The sequence below is a fragment of the Dicentrarchus labrax genome, unplaced genomic scaffold (assembly GCF_905237075.1).
Source record: "Dicentrarchus labrax unplaced genomic scaffold, dlabrax2021, whole genome shotgun sequence".
NCBI lineage: Eukaryota > Metazoa > Chordata > Actinopteri > Moronidae > Dicentrarchus > Dicentrarchus labrax.
Window position 1 is genome coordinate 13,394,030 of NW_026136720.1, and position 19,741 is coordinate 13,413,770.

General features: G+C 40.2%; 3 protein-coding genes across 6 annotated transcripts in view; 1 reads left to right on the top strand and 2 right to left on the bottom strand.

Annotated features, from left to right (window-relative positions):
- tmem266 (transmembrane protein 266) overlaps window positions 1-10,743 on the bottom strand; it is a 28,141-nt gene extending 17,398 nt beyond the window's left edge. Inside the window, exons 1-3 of one of the 2 annotated variants that reach the window (XM_051381980.1) lie at window positions 10,082-10,743; window positions 8,411-8,519; window positions 1,412-1,600 (exon numbers count right to left, since the gene is read on the bottom strand). In XM_051381980.1, coding sequence (XP_051237940.1) covers window positions 1,412-1,600; window positions 8,411-8,424 — 203 coding nt within the window. In that variant the 5' untranslated portion in view covers window positions 8,425-8,519; window positions 10,082-10,743. The remainder of the gene's footprint in view (window positions 1-1,411; window positions 1,601-8,410; window positions 8,520-10,081) is intronic. The other variant, XM_051381981.1, reaches the window with a different exon arrangement.
- Window positions 10,744-12,468: 1,725 nt separating this feature from the next.
- Window positions 12,469-15,270, top strand: LOC127353203 (pro-neuregulin-4, membrane-bound isoform). Of its 2 annotated transcripts, none has more exons than XM_051382272.1 (5): window positions 12,469-12,549; window positions 12,748-12,806; window positions 12,913-13,006; window positions 13,161-13,313; window positions 13,470-15,270. In XM_051382272.1, exons 1-5 carry the CDS (start codon window positions 12,542-12,544, stop codon window positions 13,540-13,542), a joined length of 387 nt encoding a protein of 128 aa, XP_051238232.1. In that variant the 5' UTR covers window positions 12,469-12,541; the 3' UTR covers window positions 13,543-15,270. The 2 variants fall into 2 exon arrangements, with proteins under 2 accessions (XP_051238232.1, XP_051238233.1); XM_051382273.1 differs by having other exon boundaries at window positions 12,478-12,549; window positions 12,772-12,806.
- Window positions 15,035-18,932, bottom strand: lactb (lactamase, beta). Of its 2 annotated transcripts, none has more exons than XM_051382271.1 (6): window positions 18,485-18,932; window positions 18,285-18,351; window positions 16,815-17,005; window positions 16,406-16,721; window positions 16,149-16,314; window positions 15,035-15,943 (listed from the first exon to the last, which is right to left on the bottom strand). In XM_051382271.1, the coding sequence occupies exons 1-6, from the start codon at window positions 18,827-18,829 to the stop codon at window positions 15,418-15,420; spliced, it is 1,611 nt and encodes a 536-aa protein (XP_051238231.1). In that variant the 5' UTR covers window positions 18,830-18,932; the 3' UTR covers window positions 15,035-15,417. The 2 variants fall into 2 exon arrangements, with proteins under 2 accessions (XP_051238231.1, XP_051238230.1); XM_051382270.1 differs by having other exon boundaries at window positions 18,473-18,932.
- Between the last annotated feature and the right edge of the window lie 809 nt (window positions 18,933-19,741).

Genomic DNA, 19,741 nt, shown 5'->3' on the forward strand with positions numbered 1-19,741 from the left:
TTTTTCACTAGTCTGCTGAATACTTCTAGGCTTCCTGGAGTTCCTCGAGGGCATTTTTCTGTTCAGAATGAATGCCCTCGTACTTTTCATAACAAAATTTACATTGTTGACTTGATAAATCCCTCAGGGATATGTCTTAGCGCCACATGACTTTTCCACTGCACAATGCCAAATCCCAGGGGACCATGGTGTCATATGGTGCCATATGAGAGTGCCCACTGTGATGATAATTTTACTGGGCTGCCAGATCCTGCCTTCTGGTGTGGCATTGCTATGTGTGCGTTTTCTGTTCTTTTTGTGAGCAAGAACAGAGTGAGAAAGATATGAGGTATGATGACAGAGTGGGTGTTTGGGACATAGGACCCATCTGTCCCTGCCCTCCGTCCCACAGAGCCATCGGCCCAGACCAGGCCAGACAAGGCGAAGTCCAGCCGGACATGGTCAGCTGACACACCAGGGCTTGGATGGCCAAATGCCGGATGCTCTAATTAAGCTTATGCTGTTTGTCGACTTTCTCTGCATGGATGCCAACATCGCAGCATGCCAAAGGGTTGTGAGTCACACTTCCTGAGTGGAGAGCCACGGACACTTGCTATAGGGGTGCTCTATGAGGGGTGTGTCCTGTCCTGAGAATACTGGCCCTGAAGCATGGCGATATGGTGATAAGAAAACAACACAAACCCTGGACAAACAGGCCTTGTGGACAGAAACAGCACAGCCACAGGGGTCTGACATTTCAGGAAAGCTATGGCGCTAACAACACTCTTTGTTTTCTGCCAGAAATCGACATTATGAACAGAAGCCTGTCTGGTAGCAAGAAATTGCTGTGTCATTGAGCTGAAATGAACACATCAGTGGAGACATTGTCCATTTAACATGGTGACACTAATAAATTCATCACCAAATATCCTCAACTCCCGGACTCTAATATAAAATGAGGGGTGATTCAATACGCCAGGTGTAATTACCATGTGCAATAACGAGCAATGGAGAGAGTGACGGCGGAGCTTTTCTCTGCCAGGGTAGATTATAGATTGTAGTAATTGCAATTCTGCCTTAATTATGAATGTAGCACTTCATGCAACAAGCAGAGACAATGTCTCAGACACCATATTTCTAGTATCTTCTTAACTGTGGTGGCAAACATCAGGAACATCAATCAATATGTAATTACATTTTGGGCTTTTTATTATACAAATGAATTATAAATAAAATGTAATTGATAATCATGCTAATTTATTTCCAGCTTCCTCAAAATATATGATGTTTAATATTCCTCAAACTATGAAAAGGGAAGTGCTCAGTTTTTATTAATAGATAGAATAGATTAGAATCAGCTTTAGAGGTTGTGTTACTGACTGTGGTCAAACAATGAAGCAGGGTGGTGTGGAAGTGGATTCGTGGGACGTACCCCTCTCTGTTGTCCTCTTCATCTGGGTTCGAGATGAGCTGGGAGCCAGCCAGGGATATATCCAGGGCAGCTAAAGGCAAGTCTCTGTAGGTGAAGCTGACCAGCTGGACAGGGGCCACGCACTGGTTGTCCTCCTCCACTTGCTGGGAGATAACCTCCAGCTCGGAGGCACCAGCCTTAGGAGGAGCCCTATGGTACACACACACACACACACACACACACACACACACACACACACACACACACACACACACACACACACACGTTTTGCATGTTTTGTCTCATTATACAGTAGCCAAAATATATATAATCATGTCACCTTGTGCAGTGGTGTGAATTAGAGTTGTAGTGTAAGGTTGTATGAAGTGTGCTGTTTATTTGAATTGGTTAATGCACCTACTTGGAAAGCGCTCCAGGTAAAGTGTGATAATAAGAACTGGGACTATGCTCAATTTTGATGAATGAAAACACAAACATGGTGTGAAATTCCTTGTTTCCAGTGTTGGCTGGCACCATCAACAAGGACACATTTACCTGGCAAGTGATGGTGATCTACTTTTCTCATTAGCTGAGGATGCAGTGAAGTAAATATGGCAATTTGCATTCCACACATATGAAAATATTAACAGTATCTTGATTCTAAAAGGTTATAGATATCAGCTTTTAGTACAAATTACATTTCTACTTAACATTCTTTCAGACTACTTTGTAAAGCGCTCATTAATGTTTAGAATATGTATCACCAATGACGCTTTTTTGTGTTTTTGGTTAAAATTATGCTGCTGCCCAGTTGGCAGCAGTTGGTGCACTCAAGGATGCTCTAACACCTGATATTTCAGAACTGCTTGCCAACCAAACCAACATTTAAAATAAAACTTGTTTCAGCTTTGTTTTTTCCATTTTCATTTATCTACTGTATTTTCTCTGTGACAAAGTGTAATATTATCTGCAATTGAGGTCCTAAAACTTAAATGTGTAGGGAGGGCTGTGATCCCACAAGCTCAGCCAATAGCGGACAAGGAGAAGTCACCCTGGAACAGTAGTCTCACACAGCTTGGCAGGCGTCCCAGTGCAGCCAGTGTGGAGACATCAATAACTCCAGTGCTTAACAGTGGAGGAAGGCATTGATTACAAGACAGAGGGAACAAAGGCCATTGGGTTGGTGAATTCTACAACCTCTGTGCTGTGCTGGAGGTTAAACAGTGGGAGTGGGAGGAACCAGTTAGTAGAAGATCACTGAGCAGACCCACCTTCCTGTTAAATGTTAATGTAGGCAGGCCTAAGGAGGAAAATAGGTCTTCCTTTTTCCTGACTTACTTCTTAACTAATAGTTGTTTAATGGACTCCCTTGAAGGGTTATTTTGTTATTCTCATAGGAAACCGAGAATCACTTGAACTATATTATCTTAACATGGCTATGAAAGACAAACTATTATTCTCATGTCCTCACTACATAAAATGCCTTTTCCCTTCCACCCTTAAATAGCTGATCCTTCAGTACGTGTCCTGGTAGATGCGTTATGTGGTTTGAGGGTCAAACGTCCATATATTACCCAGCTTGCCACTAAACACGCCTGCGCATCCCACTGTGGACTTGGCACCTCTGACCAACTGCAACAAGGACGCTAATCAGTCATGACAGACACAAACTGTTTAGTGCATCAAAATCACATTTCCAGACAATCACAAAGCAGGCCAGGAGCCATTATGTGCAGAGCCCAGTGGAGTGGCTGGTTGCCATCCTGGGGAGGGAGTGGAGGCTTCACATCTGAACACTTCGCTCCCTTCAACAATGCAGGCAAGGACAGCCAGTAGCATGCTAAAGGCTGGGATCTTTTCAGAGCCATGTGATATTAGCAAACGCCACGAGGAAGCAAAAAGGTTAGCATAGAGCACGCATGGCTGGGGGTAAAATCTCGCACCCATACAGAGTAAAAGCAAAGACTTACCATGAGGCCCAAAAGGCTACACTAGCTAATGTTTCTTAATACTGGTCTGAGCTTGTTTTACATCTGATGTTGTTATATAATAATGCAAAACACTAAAATAAAAATGGTTATAGCTTAACTTTTCCTGAATGTATCTATTCAGGACAGCTATTACAGTAAATGTTAGTACACAGAACATTAACTTTAACTGGTAATGTTGATTCAACTGAATGTACTTGTCAAAGATATAATATTTTCTTTTGTAGTAGGTGTTAATATAATTTGTGTTTTAGAGAGCACTGTAGTTTTAAAACCCAATTTTGTTCTTTTAAAAGAGGTCTATTTCGTCCTTGTGTGTAATTATTGCTAGGGATTGGCATCACTATAAATCACCATGTAGTGATCAATAAATACATAAAAACGTAATAGCCTGCTAAGATCTCCCCTTTCCAGTTCTAACTTGATGCCAATTGAATGCTGTTAGTCAGAACATGACAGTTATTATAAATATTTACCCTAAATAAAATCTATGAAATATGTGGTGAGAATAAGTGTATTAATATTCTTGACAATGCGTCTTCTCTCGTTTTCCTCCACTCTTTTCAGTAACAGTAAATAATACCCTCTATACAGAGACACTCCCCAGCAAAACATTTCTTGGAAATACATTCAAGAACGCCTTTTTCACTTGGACATTTCCTATAGGAACACCTTCTTGGCAACACTCAGTGATTCCATAGATCTGGAATTTAAATGAATTTCACTTGTAATCTATTCTAGCCTCTCTTTTCTGCAGACTTCTGTGAGAAAGGTACTCAAATACCACTGAAGTCAAATACTGCTGAACTCAACAGAAAGTAAAACTAATTTATATCTTTTTACTCTCGAATACTAACACCAGTGCACATAAAGGAGGCTCAAATGCTGACATAAGATACATCAGGAGGGAATATGTTAACTTCCAGGGCTATAGATGGGGCCGTATAAACAGTCAGTCAAGACTTTGTCTGTTCGTAGTAGCATGTAATGATAAGAAAAGATTAAAACCAGTTTGAGGAGATAGTCAGTGCATCATGAATATGTTTAAGTTGTATTATTTTGTATCTTACTTCATGTTTTTTTGTTATTTGGTTGAACAGACTCAGGTCTGAGGCAAGTTGGAGATGACTGACATATGCATCCTCTGTATTGTATTAGCAGATAATAGTCTTTTGGTATAAGAGGCAGTTGTGCATGAGTCGTCTTTACTTCAAATACCGACAATGGCTGTGAAACTGCAGCTGACATGTCCTGTACAGCACTTAACCTTCAGCACCCAAGGTGTGACTATAAAGCAAGGCAGAATCACCGATCCGTGAATGAATAACTGTTAACATAAAGTAAAATCAAACTAAACACTGACAGCAGATTATGATCATCATAATGCTATGCGATGCCAACATAGGACAACAACAACGATCAAACAGAGTATAATATAGCTATTCTGACGGATGCCTGTCACATCACATTTTAATTCACCTTTTCTTAGCAATAAATTCTCTGTTTCTGACACTTCAGTGGATTTTAAAGTGCTGCCTCAGCATAAACTGGTGGTTTGCAGAGGGCATTGGTATCATTGTCATTCTGAGTGCTCACTGTCATGGTATTTCTGGCCAGCTGTCTACAACACAGCCGCTCTGTCTTACCCAATAAGTTTGTATATGGACACTTGGCTGCCCCTCGGTGCACAGCAATTCACTGTCCTGATATTATCAGAAAAGCAGGACCATTGTGCCAAATCACTTATATGGGCACCGGCCAGATTTCCCAGCAGCAGCAGCAGCCCTAACACAAGCTCTTGACACAATGGTACATTTGTAAGATCAGATCTTTTCGGCAACGCCTGCTCTTTCAAGGTCCAAGGGGAAATTACAGCAGTTGCCAATTCCACTGCTTCAATGAAGGGTGAATGTGTTTTGTTGGTCTTTGGACTCTTCTTTTTCTACTGTTAATAGAGAAAATGCCTCAGCTTTGAATTTGTCATTTTATGTCCATATCACCTCAATTAGCAGGCAGCGAGGATGACGCTTAAAACATTAAGATTTACTCTGCAGACATCCCGACAGCCAGCCAAAAGTGCCAGGCGCAAGCATTTAAGTAACCAACACACAAGTATGTTAGATATGGACACACAGTAACACTTTAAACTAAAGATAAGGCATTCCATTTTCTATGTTTTTCTTATTGTCAACAATTCCTGTGAAAAGACCAACACCAAGAATGTGTTTTCAGTGCTTTCCTACTCCCCTACCCTGTCTGTGGTTCTCAGCCCCAAGTCCATTCATTCCCACCTAATCTTGAAAAAGGCAAAGTAATTTCCTAAAACAGCAGGACACTGTTGTTTTTAGCAAAAGTTAATCAAACAGCAGTAATAGTGCATTTGTTGGGGACTATTTTCAGCTGCGGATTAAAACACATTTAATTCGCTAGTGAGTATTTATGGCACCGAATGGGATATGGAATAGATTCAAAATAAGCTACAGTGCCCGGGTTCATCATAATGGAGGAACATGTCATCCAGTGCAACAATGTGGCCCACTGATGTGTTTTTAATGGTTTTATGAAAACAATGGAGGGCTATGGCACAGAGCAATACGAATAAATGGTAGTACATCAGGTTTTGGCTACACAAAAAAAATAAATTGTTGGTTTTTGTCTTTTCATGGGATTAGTTGACAATACAGAAAAAATACAATATAGCCAGATATGTGCAATTTGGGAATTGAATGTATTATCTTAAAGAGGAATCTATGTTTATAAAAGATATTAAATATTTCCTAAGGGAAATTGCTATTATATGAAAGGAATTTATATAAAATAACAAATATAAATAAGAATTTCTTTTTACAGTTTACAGCTGTGTGTCATCAGCATAACTGTAGAAATTAAGTTTATGTTCTCTGATAACATTACCTAAAGGCAGCATAAAAGCTTAAAAATCAAAGCCAACCAAGTTTTCAGGGTGCTCAATATGAGTATTCGGATCAAGTGTATCAAATTCAGCACTTTTATCTAATAGAACTATAACAGAAACCTTAATGGCAGCAGTGCTGACAATTTTGGTATGTGCTGTCTCAGTGCTATAATTTGCCCTGAACCCTGACTAAAACTTTTCTAAATTATTATATTTATTCAGGAAATTGTTAATTTGGTTTAAAAAAACAAAAACAAAACCTTTTTCCATTTTCTTACCTAAAAATGTGAGATTAGGTATAGGCCTATAGTTTTTTCAACAGGGGTTTCATAGCTATAATTTTGAATGATTCTGGAAAACACCCAGTTTCAAGAGACATGTTAATGCTATTGATGACAATAGCTGCTCTTATGGAGGTAATTTTGTTGTTAAATTAATAGTGCAAATTCCTCACATCTAGTGGAAGATATTTGGTCCAGGACATCACTGACAGGGGCAGGATTGAGCAACCGGTGAACAGTGTTCTAGGATAATTTTTGCTCTCAGCAATCATATTATATTAGTTGCTCCTTGTAAATATTACGATGGATTTTTAGACTCGTTTTCTTCCATTTTCTCTCCATTGCCATGCTCCAATTCATCTGTTAATATATCAAATGATTTATTTTTTTCCCCCTGAGTGGCATTATCAATCAAGTTGCTATAAAAACATTAAAGTTAGTTAGAAACATAAAAATAGATAATAACAATAGAAATTTAAACTAAGAGGATTAAAAATCTGAATGATGAGATAAACATTTGCTTGGCAGTGACCTGCTAATCAGCAGACTTTATTCTACGGATTGGAGAGACTGCTTCATTATGGCGAGAAATTAAGAACTGCGTCGCACAGGATCACGTGACACTGAGGTTAGTTTCAGTAAATGTTAGCTGACCCGTTTCAAAGCCACTGGGCTCCTCGGGGTGTGTGATGTTCCCTCTTTGTGTGCTGAATGAGAAAAAAATGTACAAACAGCTCCATACAAGGCAAACAGGAAGAGCACTGCCTCATCAGTGTGTTCCTGTATGATTTGTGTTAAAATTATGTGTGCTTTTTCAGTCCGTATCTGTGTCTTTTTAATTTTTTTAATTTTTTTTTTATGTAAACCACAGACAGACACAAATAAATGATCTGAAATATGTAAGATAAATCCCTTTGAATTTGTTGTATTTGAGCATCTAATAATAATTTTCCCATCCTGCCTCCCACTGTTTCCATAGCAGAGATGCTACAGGGCTAGAGAGAGAGAGAGAGAGAGAGAGAGAGAGAGAGAGAGAGAGAGAGAGAGAGAGAGAGAGAGAGAGAGAGGGTGAGTATCAAGTCTAAGAGAGCAGGGGTGAAAATAACTCCAAAGACCTTTCTCTGCATGAGTTTCCCATCTGTCACCGACATTCAGCGGCATTAAATCATGCCTTTTGTACTACTAACCAGTCAACACATTCCCTATATTATATACTTGCAGATCTTTTGCACTAACATTCTCCTTCAAATGGACTTGTAATCAGCCATCATCTGTGCTAATCGGCTGGTCAGAGGCCCAGACAGAGATCTCTGTTGGTTGCAAGCAGCATCCTGTGCCTTTAATCAGAAGTTGCAGCTGACTGAACCCATTTTGCATTCACCTCTCATTCCACTCCACTCTACTCCACTCCACCTCCTCCCACTCCACTACATTCTCCTGCTCCCTCTCTTTTTCCATTCTCTTAGCCCCAACCATGGCTGTCATCAGAATGCAGGGCCTGTCTGGAGGACCACACACAGAGTAATTATTAATAAGGGAAGATGACAAGTGAACATCCCTCCTGAATGCTAAGAGATGCCAGCGGAGGCTGGAGATGGCCGGTCACTCTCTTGCTCTCAGGGATGCCGGACAAGGCTGAGCGCTGCTTTCCCGCTGATCTCTGTTCAAAGTCATTTACAGGAGGGGCATGAGAATATGCAGGTCCCATTCTGCTAATCATATCCTACCACACTGAGATTCTCTTTGCATGAGACTGCGTGTTCATAAATAGAGATTTAAGATTTCACGCTCTCTCAGACATGGTTTCAAACAAGACTCTGGCGGGTGTTATACTCACTGGGGGTTGCTCATGTCGAGGTCTTGTTGCTGCAAATAGACGTCCACACTAAATGACCCCAAGTGCAAAATGTGATTTCACCACTGCAGAGACCTGGCTCCTACCACACCTATAGAAAATGCAAAAATAATTAAGTAATGTAATTACTACAGAAAAAGAAACTCATGAAGCAAATAACGGGCACACTCCATCTGCTGAGGAAGATCGTGAGATATGACTGGGAGTTTCAGAACAGCAAACAATAGACCTTGAGGGGAGATTGTTTTGCAAAATGCTGTTTCCCAAGGACAAAAATGCACATTTAATCTCACAATTATGAAATATCTATATACAGTCTGATTATACCACAAATGCATGCAAAATCATCAAGTATCAATGCTTGGGCTTTTTCCTGAAGGCGCCCTGTCCTAACTGCAGCTTTAGCTATACTCTGTTCAACTGTTTTCCTGGGGAGCACTAAACTGTAATGGATTTTAAATCTCCTCCAATATACGCTCCGCTCTGTGAATCAGGGGCTGAGGAACATCACACCTCTTGCATAGCAAGTACAGCAGGATGCTAGCTCTTTGTGCCACAGGATAGAGAGCCATTGATGTCCAAGTCGGTTCAGTGAAAGCCCACTCCAGCTGCTTTGAAGGAAAAGACATGACATGACCGGACAAGAACATCACAAACACATAGCCACTGCTTTAATATGAAACATTTACTACTGCCAAAAAATAAACAAGCCCAGTTCTGGGTGTTGGAAAGTAATTGTTACACTGAAATCAGCTGTCAACAAGAGATAAATTATAACTGCAAAACTGCAATGATAACACATTTGCATTGTTTAGATCTTCATGTCTTGCACAATATTTCATGAATTTGGAATATTGTGTGACACACAGAGGCACAGCCGAAAAACCCTCAGACATGGAGAGGTGAGGAGTCAGCATTCAAAGCCGCAGGAGACCACAGCAGAGTAATGTAGTGAAGCACAGCAGATTAAATGCTACTCAGGATAAATCAGCCCAGGTCATTTAAGGGCTGACAGTGACACTGTTTCACTGCGGTGCCCAAAAATGTGCTCATAATACTCCAGGTAAATGATAATGCTCTGGCCATAAGATAAGCAGAAATTCAAAGAGGTTCACACATATCAAAATACTTAACGGGTGCTTTACTTTCTGTGTGCAATCACAGTAGAGGTGACCAGAAAGGCAAGTGGGATCAAATGTGCGTGTACGTATTTGATTCTGGGGGTAATTTACTGCAAAGCAAAGTGTTTCTGGACTTAATATCCGAGAAAATTTCACAATAGGCATCTTGAGTTACCACTTATTACTTTAAGTGTAGTCTACACAGTAACTGCTTCATCAGCGAAGGTGATTGCCCACAAGGAAGCAATTTATTTATTTTTTATTTTTCAGATTTTATTATTTTATATCACCAAACAGGCACTGTGGGTGCTATTTCTGTCCAATGCATTCTGCATTTCAACTAATCAAACATGCATTTGCAATCATTTCAAGTCCTGTAGCTACATAAACAGTCATGGTTGCTGTTAACATTTTCCCACTGTGCTTAGAGGCCACGCAGACTCATTCTCGTTAAAACCAACACAAATACATCAACTACACAGTGCCCTTTAAATCACCACCGACTCGAAAAGAAGCACAAAGGCATACTAACCTCTTCTGTTTCCGTGCTCTACATTGTGTAAAGTGTGGTCGTGACTCCTTTGCCCTCGCAGTGATGATGGTAATATCTCCCTCCACGCCGATGATGATGATAAGTGTGAGGGAAGCTCAGATCTGGCTTTGTGTAGGCTGCGATTCCCCTTAAATTTGCGTTGGCCAAGCACCCGTATCGCCTCTCAGAAGACAGCGCACGACGAAAACACCTACTCCGGACCGAAAGCAGCATCCTTCAGCGGAGACGACGAGGCTGTCACTGAATCAGGAAAATACCGACATCTTCGGAGAGGAGGAATAATGTGCTTACAGGGCTTCCCCCCCTACAATCACACCAGGGACTCCATGTGCCCGATAATAAGAGAAGGTTCACGACCGGGAGCTGTCCAGGTGCTGAAAACGGGATTCCAGCGGCTACAGATGTGTGACGAGCAGCGCCGTCAACGCGGGAGGAAACCGGGCCAGATGTACAAAAAACATGATAAAATAAAACACAAGACACACGCACACAGTAATATCTGTTAAAGCATATATGCAGTCTATATCTCTATTAAGCCATGAGAGCCTGCAGACGTCCCTCTTTCTATGCCACCCTGGATGCGTCGACGTAGAAAAACACTCGCTTCACTTCACCTCTTGAGCTTCAGAGTTCCTCGCGATAACAACCCACCCGCACGGAAGAAAAAAAAAAAGGAAAATCACTAATACTCTTACAGTAACTTCAAGTGTTTTAGTCGCGCCCATTAGTGAGATTATAATGACTGAGTCTGCTGCATTTAATGGCATTTATTAGTCTGCAGCGTCTCTGTTAATATTCCCAGATAGACTTGCTGAGTTTATTCCCAAGATCTGGGCTGTTATTGGTGTCAGCAAATAGGCTGCCACTTTCTAATAAAAGGGTTTAAAGGGGGTTTTAAAGTTGTAACTAATGGCTTTATTAAAGGTTAATAAATAATATAGCTTGTTCATTAAAAGCAATACCTTTTGGGGTTGGCAGGATATGAAAAAAAACTTGGCTGGTGTTTATCATTTCTGTTTGGAGACAAAGCAGTTAGAGAAGCCCCCTCCATCAATAAATCCTACAGTTATACGCCTTTAATAAAGGGCTATTGTTTACAATAATTTATCAAGTCTGCAGTTGGGAAAGTATAGAAATTAATAAATACACTTTGGTCCAGATTTTCCACAGCCCCTTTCCAGAAGGTCAGTGGTCACTGAGGGGCTTCATATGATGAACTATGACACTATAATAAAGACTGGATTAACTCTTATGCTGCAGGGGGATAAACACCAGCCAAGGGATTTTTTTTCTTCACAACCTGGAAAGTCATAAGTTGTTCCCATTGGGTGCTAACAGTTGATCTATAAAGCATTAGTGAATTATTTTGATTTATTTCTTTTTATTTAGTCATTTGTTACCAGATAAATAATAATAACATGGTAGGTCTATCAGGTGAGGCCCTTAGTAGTCTACTTATAACATGCTTTCAAATGATCAGACACTAAAGAAAAATGTCCTCAAAATAAATTTGGTATCTCTACAATGCTGCCGGATTGAGGCGTGTATCTGTGAAAAGCCTGGCCCTGATTACATGATCACTAGATAACTAAGAACAACTACAATTTCTTCATAAGAAAGCAGTAAACAATAGAAAAAAAGAGGCAGTTGGTGAGTCAACTAACGGTTCTGAGCTCACAACTTTAATTATATGTTTAAAGGAAGTGGCGTGATATCTTTTTAACCTACACAGAAGTTCCCACGATTCCATTCATGCCTTCTCTGCATACCGATCATTCCGTAGCTTCTTAACAACCCTAGGCATGCTGAGCTCACATGGACAACAGGTGATTTCCTCAGCCATCCTCTGCCTGATCTCATGATGCAACTAAACCTCCAAGAGTGAAAACAAAATGTAATATACACTCAAGACATCATCTAATAGTCTCACAACAGGTGTGTTTCCAGAGGGGGGGGGGGGCTCCACAGGTGCCAGGCATTGTCGTATGATACTGGATGAACGCATCTATTGGTACAAACCATGTCATGCAAGCAAGTATAGCCAAAGTTATGCTAAATTATGGTGATGGAAAAACTAGCATGGCCATTTCCACCCCTGCATAAGTCAGTGCCTCACTTAAAAAAGTCTGGAAACGCCCTTGTCTCACACAGAGGACAACATTGTCAAAATTACTTCTGGGAGACTTTTTAGATCTCTGATAGCTCTGTATGTATCGCTCATATGCCATTAAATGACACCATTTGACACACTAACAATAACCTACAACAGTTGGTAGTATGACGTTTACAATGTGGACAAACTGCAATCACAACATTTTTTAGGCCAAGGGAGGAACACGCCCACGTGTCTTCTCCAACAAAAAGCAGTTCTGAGTTACTTTGAAGTGTCACTATGACTCACCTTGGGAACCTGCACTAACTACCAAAAGCGGGGATTTCATGAGCTGGTAAGGACAGATTGTTTTACTTATTTCAGTCAGTGTGTAAATACATTCCTCTCACAAACTCAATATTAGTTCATAATGCCTTTCAGACTGAATACACTTTATATATGTGTAGGTGTGTTTTCATTATTAGCACCTGAAATATCTGGTTATGACAAGCTTTCCTTGGTAAGTGAGAGTTTCCTTCCTTTTGTGGGACAGTAAAACCGTTTCTGGTGTTCTCAGGGAACAGGAAGAAAAATCATTCCAAATGATGGCAGGTAAGAATAAATAACAACAATGTAAATAAATAATGTTATAAATTGACTTTTCTGTTGTGTTCTTTTGAAGAGCTATCTATCCTGAATCTGTTTAATGTCTCTGTAGAACACGGAGACCTTTGTGATGGGCAGGAAGCCACCTACTGCATGAATGGAGGGACTTGCTATAAAATACATTCCATGGATACACTCTCCTGTGTGTAAGTTAAATATAAAACTTAATTTTCCAATTGTCTATAATATAATGGGCCTTTAGGAGACTTTAACTTTTATATAAGAATATCTTTTGATGTCACAACATCCCAATATTGTGGACACATTTCCTACATTATTGTGCATTGTGTCTCACTTCAGGTGCAATGAAAATTACAAAGGCAGCAGATGTGAGCAGTTTCAGCTCTTCAGCAGTTCCGCCAATGCAGGGGAGGCTGGGTTAATTGCAGCCGTGGTCATTGTTGCCCTCCTCATCTTAGTGATGCTTAGTGTTGTTATCTACTACGTACGCAAGTAAGTACATTATGGATTTAAGATTACCAAGGTTCTTAAAGCATCTAAAAATAGTATTAGATTGTGGATGTGTGTTATGGGTTATAGAGTATTAATGTACTTAAGCTAGAATATGTTCTTTTAAAGCTAATAATCATTACTTGTGTCCACACGCAGGATGTTGAAAGCCAAGCAAGAGAGCCAACAGAACAACCAACCACAGTATTGGAGAGTAAAACCAAGAGTATGATCTTCCTTCTGATGTGCATTCGTTTCTCTTTTGGTTGTGTGTCAGATGGGATGAGAGATACGTGTCATTTGGCTTTTTGGACTTGGATATGACAATGAGAGAACAAAGGAGAACTGCTGCACAGCTAAAGTCAAGGCAGGTGAAGCTGATAATTGATTAATTGTCTCATGAGATTTCTGGAATCCACGCAGTTTAAAGAAAGGTGTAACTCATTAACACACACACAAGCAAGGTGTGAAACAAGTGTGAGTGGATGGGAATTGAATCACACCTCGCACAGTTTTAAACACAGCTATGAAGTAGGCACTGGTGTTACTCGTGTTAAATCACATTTCAATGTATGTGCTTTGAGATTTATTTACAAAGCATAGTTGGACTATGTTAAAAAAATATGTGTAATATTATTCTAAACATTGAATTGGTAATATGGAATAATGAAATAACCCCCTGTATCAATCAATGCATGTGCTCAATATGCCATTAGTAAATATTTTTAAATTGTGAAAAATACATGTGATGATCCCTGTTGAATGATGTGACTGTGTGATTTTTGGTGGGAGACCACACACACATGTCCACACATATTGTATTTGTATACTTGAGGATCCTGATGGACCAGTCATCCTCCATCCTAACCTCAGCCTTTAGCATATTCTTAACCTAATCCTAAATCTAATCTTAACCATAAACCATAATTACCCCTTGAAGTAAACAGGATTTGTCAGGATGACCTCACTTTTCAAAAATATCTTCCCCCTGCAGTTTTTAAACTCAAAATTGGCTCTGACAAAAGTGGACATGTAGGAACACACTGCAAACTTAGTGATACACTGTGTGGGAGTCTGTATAATTAGTGTATCCCAAGCCATTCATCAGCCTCCTTAAATCTAAAAACAGGGGCACAGGAGATCCCAGGAGTTTCATAATGAGAATGGTGGCATCAAATATGCTTCAATTCAGCGAGCTTAGGAAGGAATTAAAACCAGTTGGACTGCATTGCCAACAGTTTGTTAGTCTTTCTATTTTGATGTACTTCCAGTATTCTCCAGCAGTTTCTAAGAACCAACACTGGAAGAAGAAAATATTTATTTGGACAGCTGACAGCTTAGTTACTTACTAAAATGCATAATAGCCACCATTAATGAACTAGCTTTGCAGCACACCCATTCACTCATTAACATCTGAAATTGTTCAGAATCTTATCTTCCAAGATAAAGTCAGGATTGTACTAAATGGCTGAAGTCGATTTTAGTACTTATTATAGAAAAGCGATCTAGAAAGTTGGCTCAGCAGTAGGTATGCTGTGAAAATGTCACCCTATTTATTACTGATAGGACAACAGTTATTAGATAAACACACAACAGGGTTTTTTCCCACAGCATATCATGTTGCTATGAGAAAATATCTGTACAGGGTTGGCCCTAAACAGATATTTCATGTGACGTAGAAACTTTGGATGTGTACCATGCTGCTTTAAATAGCAATTGACCTCTTTCTATCATGTATGAAATGTTTTTATTTCTCTCAAATGCAGAAACATATATATTAAAATGTTCTTGTGTTAGCTTTTAAAAATGTAGAAATGCATGAACTCTGTGTACACTGATATCATAAACCAGTGTCCTTTTTTGTGTTAGAAATGCAGTAATTTGCTTCCACCTAGTGGCAGAATGGATTACCTGCCACGTGTTGTAATTTTGAATAAAGTTTTCTTTGCAAAATATATAACACCTATAGATGTTAAAGATTTATTCTATTTCCTCAAACACCCTCTGGACTTGTTTTAAAAAATCTATCAAAATCACATAAAATCACTCTTTTATCTGAAATACTTAGTAAAATGTAAACTTGTGCATTTCTGTAAACAGATTATTCTTACAGGCTTCTGGCTTTGTCAAACTCATGAGCAATTTTCAGTGCTGTGCCGTTGAGTCCCACAGACTGCATGTTAGCGATGATGGTGACCACCACCCCCTGTGGGAGAAGGGGAGTCTGTCCTCGGCTGTCCTTTATGTTCTCACTGGGTAACACCAGGAGGACACTGCTAGCCCCTACAGCGCCTCCTGTGTGTGACACGTAGTGTCTGCGCTTCCTGCACTGACCATATTTCTGTAGATTCTCCACTACCAGCCAACCTTGGGCATAAAGTCCATCCTTATCCCAGCTGGCCTCTGTCCTGTCAGCTGGTGCCCACAGATCTATGACAGTCTGGGGTTTGAGGAAGCCAGGAAGCAAGCCCTCTGTGTCCTTCAGGTGTGCCACCTGGTAGCTATAGAGTAGAGCGTTACCGAAAAGCAGCAGGTCACCCACAGTGGAAAGGAAGCCGCCTCCTGCCCACTTGTAGGAGTTGTCTACGTACGGGCAGTTCACAACACGTCCTCTCTTGTTGAGATGATAAAATCTGTGGAGGAGAAACAACAAAGAATATAGACTCACTATTGAACATTGATCATGTTGTGCAAACATGAGCAATCACAGCCACCTCTAAGAAATAACAGATCTCTACAAAGTTCTACTCTGATGTTACTGATACACCTCCACCTGTACTCAACAGTGACTTGTCACAGTAATTTGGACATAACTTCACACTGGTGATTATAGATTACCTGGAGCGGTGGTAAATAATAGGGTCATTCTCATCAGGCACAGTATTGAGCATCCCCAGCTCACGGAACATGTTCATCATGAGATCCAGGAAGTGCTGTCCAGCAGCTCGCTCCATAACAGCGCTAAGCAGGGTAAAGGCGTGGGTGGAGTACAGAAAAGTAGTGTCTGCATGTAGTAAAAAAAACACAACCATACTCATCAAGACATTAACATTGTGTCATATTTGAATGGTTTAGTAAGCAAATATGTGCTTTACCAGGTTTGAAAATGAGCGGGTCGTCCTTGAAGAGGTCCAAGGCCTGAGTGACACTTTCAAAGTTGTCCTTCAAGTAGTATTCCTCATGCTCAAACTCTTTTTTCTTCTGTGTGGCTTCTTTGGTTTTGGTGTTCTGTTCTATTGCAGGTTTATCTTTGTTTTCAGATGAGCTCTTTTCATCCTCTTTCTGGTGGCTTACTGGTAGCTTTAGAAGTCGCTTAACTTTCTCCTTGTCCTCCTTCACTTTCTTTGCATCCTTCTCATAATGACGTATGCCACTTAGGTGCGACAGAATCATACGAGGGGTTATTGTGACCTGAAAGGACAGAATAAATTATGTGCATTTGAGCTGAACACGAAAAAAGGAACAGTATGATCTTATTACTGACATTTTGCTCAAGTTACTTACATCCTGTCCATCAAATTGTTTCTGGGGAAATTCTGGGACATATTTCTGGACCGGGACATCCAGATCTAGTTTCCCCTCCTCACACAGTCGTGCAGCAGCTGCAGATGTGAGGGGCTTACTGATGCTGGCGATTCGCAGCACTGTTTCTGGGCTGCACGGCACACGATTCTCCAAATCGGCGTAACCCATCCCTTAATAACATGAAGAATTAACATGCATCATATAAGAATATTTATGTGCTTCTAGCCGTATATGTTAAAGAGTCCACGTACTGCATTTCATTTAATAATTTACTGTGAAAACCTATTATAACATAATTTCCAGTAAAGGAAAGAGGATGATTATATTTCACATTGTGTGCTGTTGGGTCAAGTTTCTCCGTGAATCTGTTGGCTTGATTCATGGCACAAACAAAAGGCCATTTTAGTTAACTGAAAGTGGGTCACTGTTCCAAAGCAAACACAGATAAAGCTTAAAAGCTATTTGTTTGTTAATAATTTATTTTTCTCCCTGGTTTCTCCTAGGTAGTAAACCAATGCTGGCTGCTGTTAATTTGGTTGACACTCTCCAATCAATTTATTGCAAAAGAGGACATCAGGAAGAATGGTAGACTTCTGGGGTATTGGCCAATACTATGCAAAGGCACAACATTAGCAACCTTGCCAACATTGATATAACAGAGCATTCATTTGTCTTGTGGGTCAATGTTGGACCAACCAAACTCATACCAAAGTAAAGGTAAACCAGTTGACATAGCTCAAGTCCACAATACAAAACATGCCAATAAAACAAAACATTATGCCATAAACAATTGGCATAATGTTCATGATGTTAGCATGGAAAGGTTGTGAGAAAACTGTCAGAGTTCGCAGTAACAAATTAATCAACAGCTATTTTGAAAAGAAATTAGTTTGAGCCATTTTACAAGCAAAAACTATAAAAAACATTCTCCAGCTCCAACTTCTCCAGCATTAGGATTTGCTGCTGTCCACTGTTTAAAATCATTTTGGGGTTTAGTACAAAGTAATTGGAAGACATTCCCAGGAGTCTGAGGGATTGTGAAGGGATATTTCCTTTTTTACTATTCTCTCGTGTCTTACAGGCAAAATGAATAAAACATCCATTTAAATGATTGTCCGATTACTTGATAATTAAAATAATTGTGTATAGCCCTAACTGTACTATTGTTGGTGGCCCAAATTTGACAACAGTTGTTGCACAGGTGTCTGCTTATATAGAAAACGTTATCACATACTTTAACATTGGACCAGCATTACTTTGTGTTGGGAGCTACTGTCAATGGTTGTGATCACCAATGTGGCACCAGTCCAGCATTGGGCCCAATAATCTGGCATTTGGCCCACAATACAAAACTATGCTGGGCAGGCCAAAACCAGCTACATTAAATTAACTGTAATTTGTATAAATGCTACATGTAGCACCTTTAAAGTGGACTTTGCAGGGACCAACCTTCACACCAGACTTGAGCACCATCCACAGAGACCCCAACCACCATCCCTGGAGCCCCTACCTCAGCCTGAGTGCAAACAGACAGACAGACAGACAGATACAGGTGGCATTGAAGTTAGGCAGGAAATATAGGGAGGAAAAGCAATGGATAAGTGACTAATCTAAAAGCAAGCAGTTCACAGGCCTACCTCTGTGCCTACCTTTATCCGCTCCACCAGGTCCCTGCTAACCTTTACGGCATCGCTGTATCGATCAGTCCGCTGTGCTTTTGTTACTTTGTCGTCACAGGAACTGTTGATGCTGTATTTCAGTCCGACGGCTAAAGCAATACCCACACCAACCCCGCATATCCAAATCCTGGACTTTGCTCTGTATCTAAAAAATGCTGCGTTTGACCCTCCGACATATCTTCTTTGTTGTTGAATAAAAACACTCGCGGACTTGACTCGCGCTCCGGCTCCTCGCGGTGTCAACACAGGAGACTCACGCGCTGCTAGAAGGGTACATTTGGCGCAGAAACCATTTTGCAATAACAGTCGTGACATTGTTAGAGGAGTTGCTTCTCTTTCCTTTTGCTGCCGATAAATGTCACTGGTTGATGAGCTCCGGTTAACAACAACAACAACAACTTGCTTCCTGTTTGCAACATCGAGCCAGACCAAATAAATCAAATCACGATTCAGACTAAAGATCGAGCGGGGGGGGGTAATTAACGTCGTACTTTACAGAAAGAAAATGCTCAGGATACATTTCTCGTGTTCACTTGATTTCGAGGTCTAGCTCTGTTCACTACCCACATGTGGTGTTGGTAAGAAGACAAATGTACAAAGACTTGTAATTAAGTTACAGAGAGAATAATAAAGAAGGCAATTTCTTTAGAACATCTACCACACATTTCCATATAGGCTCCCCCTCAGAGTCCCTTATTATCCCCCCTCTTGTAACAAAATCTTGGCAGAGATCTGCTGCAGAAAAGGGTCACATTTGAGTAGATCGCAATGTTTTTTGATAATTTTCTGAACCCTTCCAGATATAGTACTATATTCAGACACAAAGTGTTGTATTTAGGTCTATGAGATTAAAAAAAAAAAACTACATAAAATACTTATTGATAGCTGTTTCCAAACCATGGTTCCTGTAACCTCTCTGGACAAATCTTGCCTTAATTTGTCTTGATTTGACATCAAAATCACTGTCTTTATTGCATATGTGTTTAACCTTAAACTTCCCATATAGGGAATGTTGGCTAGTATTTCCTTGGGATGGTGACTTTGGGCATGCAAAATAATGCTTCTGTCAGTGTCTTACAGAAACATAGAGGTATCAAGTCACTCAGTCAGCTGACATTCACAGATAGCGAATACATCTGAGAAGACAATTTTCCCTTCACTGCACTTGACTGCACACAGTTTTCTCTTGACTGCATTTCAATGTAGGGTAAGTATGATTAATGTAGT